Below are 4532 nucleotides of genomic sequence, written 5' to 3' on the forward strand. Positions count from 1 at the left end.
GAGTCACTTTTCGCTAAAATTGATGGTTTTCCCTGCAAAGTGAAAAAACTGTTTTCCTCACGTATTTGTTTAAATAGAAAAGTTAGCTAATAAAAGTTTTTGACTCACGAGACGAGAGATGTTTTGTATTATGTTCCTTTAGACAATTTTACAATAATCTAGCGGATAGGACTTTTTTCGAGTTTCTCTTTTATTTTCGCTAATTTTCCTGGTGTATTTTCCAATTACGTAAGGATTTAGGTACAGATTTAGTTGTAATATATTTTGACATGTCGGACATTGATATGGTCCAAATGCGTATAGATATTCTAACTAAATCTCACTAATTAGACTGTGAGAGGCCTAATTACTCATGGACAGTGTTATATGGCAGGCCGTATTGATTGACAGTTTGTATTATTTCTACTTCTGTGTTACCTATTTTAATTAAATCATAATACAAACTGTCGATCAATAACAATGTTGTCGTGACATTACCTGTCACTGTCACAGCCTACCATATAACATTCTCCATGAGTAATTAGGCCTCTCAAGGCCTAATTAGTGAGATTTAGTTCAAATACGTTTTTTGAACCATATCAATGTTCGATATGTCAAAATATATTTCAACTAAATCTGTAAATCCTTACGTAATTGGAAAAAAGGCAGAAATGCCTGAAAGAGGTTTAACAATTACAAGATATCTTATTTTCTTAATAAAAAACCTTCTTTTCTTTTTTAATAGTATTTCGCTTATTGTTAGAGATGGACCCAACAAACCCTATATGACTATGCTCGACAGAGAACGTTCTATCCAAATATGTAACAATATACAGGGTGTTCCGTTTAAATTAACAAAGTTAACACCCGCGGCCATTTTGTTTGGACCTCATTTGTTTTTCAAATGTCATTTTCGAAAAATTCATAAAAAATCGTGGAACTTTTGTATTTTACATTTTTTTTATAACTTAAAATAAAAAAGTTAATGGGGGTGTCAAAATATAGTGAATCACCCTGTACATGTTAAGTCATAACAGAAGACCTAAGAAAGTTAGAAAAAAAAATAGAAACGATGTTCTAACAAATTACTCTTAACAAAACTTTTAAAAGTTAATAAAGTTTACAACAATAAACATATAAATGATGAGAGTCAAATAATCAACAGTTTCATGTTATTTTAAAAAATTCAAGACATTGGGTCTCGTTCAGAACACAACGCTAATACTGTGTAGAACTTTAAAATTTAATTGACCATTTAAAATACACTATTTTTGAAAATCACTCACAAAATATAACGGTATGGGCGCTTATCAATACTACTAATAATACATTATACAGAGTGTTTTGCGTAAGAACCGACACAGAGCAGAGGGCATGTAGGGGAACCCAAAATATCGTGATTTAATGCAACTTACCTTTATATTAAGCTGCACCCCTGAGAAGTTATAGGCCTTTAAAGTGGGATTTCAAATCTAGAGCGAATTCAGAAAATATCGGAAAATGACCTGGAAAAATAAAGAAATGGTTTTCCGGAAATATCTCGTTAACGTTGCAAAATCAAGAAAAGTTGTATTGGTAAAAGTTGTAGAGCGGAAAATTTCCTACGAAAAAGATCCCATACATTTTCATTTTAAAATGCATCCTTATCGAGATAAATCAATTGCAAAAGATAAACCCGAGAACGCGCGCGGGGCTTCGAAAAAACGATATTTTACGTCAACGTTCGACCAATTCGTTCATAACTCTTGATAGACAGCATGAATCTTAATGATTCAAAAAAAGCTTTAAAGGGGAAGTCTATGGCTTCAAAACCATGTACAATTCAATATAAAATTTTCATTCCATTCTTTTAACGTTCCCCAGGAAAGAGGTAACATATGTATTAGTAAAGAGATTTATATTTATTTATCTACTTGACAAAGTTTTAGCTTAAATTTATGAAATTTAAGGTTTTAAGTAGTAGCGAAACAGCACACTCAACGTTTTCAGGCAAATTGACTCTCTTGCGTCCCGTCTCTTCTTTCGTTGGGGACCACACATGTGAGAGCTTCAAGGACAAAGACAGTGGCATTACATAGCTCGTGAAAAATTTCAAACTGATTTATAAGAATAATTTTATATATTATTTTTTCTCGTCTCTATTGTCTCTCTATGATATTTAAAATTTAAGTTTTTTCTGGACTTCATTTATGTCAAACATAACATCATACAGGGTGTTTCAGTTAAAACTTCCCACCTGGAAAATATCGGAATTAAAAAATAAACATAAAAAATCTGAGACACGATAATTTTCTTTTCAAGGGGGACACATGATGGCGTAAGTTTTGGTGTCTTTAAAGCTACCCCTTAAGCAGGGGCGTAAAATACAATTAAACTTTAAATGGCACCCTATGTTGAGTGACACCTCATTTTAAAACTTTTTCAATTATTCTCATGCCGACATACAAATTTTTAAATTTTGATGTGGATATGCCAATAAAATCATCACTTAAAAAATAATCGATACCTATATCGATAATCGATAAATAAGGGAATTTTTTTTTGATTTTAAAATTACGGACTTTGTGTATTGAAAATATGAAAGAACGTCCTTCGTTTCATAAAAAAGTTACTCTTGTTCGTTTTTGATATGTTCCTTGGTTATCGAGATATTTGCATATACAAATTCCAGTGCATTTTGTTTTTAAGCAACTTTTAATCCTTAAATTAAACTAATGAACCAAATTATTTACAATTATCATCATGAATACAACGAGTGCTTGGTGTAAATCATAACATAACGTGAAAAATAATAATGAATTTCATCGACTTCGCCGTCGTCATGTCACATCACTATTGTTGCCGTCATTGTTATTGTTATTATCCTTATCATAACAAATAAAACAAAACAATTAAAAAATAAAGTAAATAGGTGATTGAACAGAATTTTTTTTGTAGAAACGCAAAGAAGACATATGAAGATGATACGTTTAGGACCAGAATCCAGTATCAGTACAAGTGTCGATAAATTCAAATTAAGTTCATTGGCACGAAACCACATTTTAAAGGAACATAGGTTAACCAGTTCACAGAAATACAAAGATGCTCTAAATAAGGGTATTGATATAGATCATTTTTTAAAAAATCACTTTGGACACAATTATTATTATGAAATGAAATGTGCTGAAGATATTTTACTTTTTGGTAGTAACATAATTTGTACTACTTTAAATAGTAGTGTTGGCCCCAGGATATTAGAAGGCAAAAGGAGGTAGGTACTTCACTAATACAGGCTGTCCCACCAGTAATCGCTACTATGAATATCTCGGAAAGTACTGATCTGATAAATCTGAAAATTTGGCAACCTAGCTAAAATATTTAGAAGTTTAAGGTACTTACGGTTACACCGGAAGCCGACATTACTTTCTTATTTTAAATGTAACACCCTATACAGGGTGTTCCACCACGAACTCCATCGATGGATATCTGGGAAACCGCTCGAAGGATTTTTTGAAATTGTGATGGTGTGATATGAACCGTGAGGCCTGCCAAGCTAAAATAATTTCAAGGTCATCGTACTTCCGGTTATACCAGAAGTCGATACTGACTTTCTTATTTTAAATGGAACCCCCTGTATATTATTGCATTTTTGTAAAGATCATATATTTTTAAGTTAAAACATATAGCACACTCCATACTTAGGATTGACTGTTTCCGAGATATTTTGATTTTTAAGCAAAAATTGACAGATGCAGACTGTCGGCAAAATTTAGTTTTCCCGGAAACATAAGTTTATTTTTTTGTGCAAATTGGACATGTTGTAGAGGAAGACCTGATTTATCGAATTTGACATGAATATTTTCCTGTTATCCTCATTAGTATAATTTAAACGATCCTTAGACATTTTTATTTAAATTTTTAGCAAAAACTATTACAAACAACAATAATTTGACAACTAACTTGACAAATGTCAAGTTATTAATTGTTTTTGGAGTCTTTCTGGTCATGGCCAATTTGACAACAGGTCTGATATAGTATACTCGACGGCCAAAATTATAGATAGTGATTCATCACTAGCTCTTGGACTAGTAAGGGAGATGAAGCGTGCCGGGAACGAAAATCCATTGGCGTGTCTGCGTATAGAAAATATTGAAAAAACATAATAAAACATAACATCTAATATTTTTTACGGTTTGCTATAACCGGCACTTTGATCCATTTTAATTATTACAGCATTTTAAAACGTCCCAGTTGTGTTTTTTAATTTATAAATTTATTATAGCCATGGAATTAGACCCCTCGTCTACGCTTATGCTATGACGTTTCTCAGGTCGGGCAAATCAAGTCCGTTTACACCCACTAAAAAAGCATTTCCCTATTCCCTACCAAGTGCAAAAGACAGAGATAAAATATAGATCGACGTTCAGTGTAACTCAGTCTATACACGATTATAGATTCTACCGATGTGCATGGCGAGCGGCACAAAGATAAATAATATTGAACCGTATAGAAATCATTTTATATTTTATACGCATTATGGTAATAGTGTTTTTATATTATGTATTAGTCACTCT

The 4532-nt window shown here is 32.1% G+C and overlaps 1 protein-coding gene across 3 annotated transcripts in view; it reads left to right on the forward strand.

The window, feature by feature from the left end:
* The window catches only part of LOC108909679 (probable helicase senataxin), a 74031-nt gene that overhangs the window by 59436 nt on the left and 10063 nt on the right, over positions 1-4532 (forward strand). For all 3 annotated transcript variants that reach the window (XM_018714079.2, XM_018714080.1, XM_018714081.1), the window contains one exon: positions 2917-3229. In XM_018714079.2, the coding sequence (XP_018569595.1) occupies positions 2917-3229 (313 nt within the window). The remainder of the gene's footprint in view (positions 1-2916; positions 3230-4532) is intronic.

The sequence above is a fragment of the Anoplophora glabripennis genome, unplaced genomic scaffold (genome assembly GCF_000390285.2).
Source record: "Anoplophora glabripennis isolate ALB-LARVAE unplaced genomic scaffold, Agla_2.0 scaffold451, whole genome shotgun sequence".
Classification (NCBI taxonomy): domain Eukaryota; kingdom Metazoa; phylum Arthropoda; class Insecta; order Coleoptera; family Cerambycidae; genus Anoplophora; species Anoplophora glabripennis.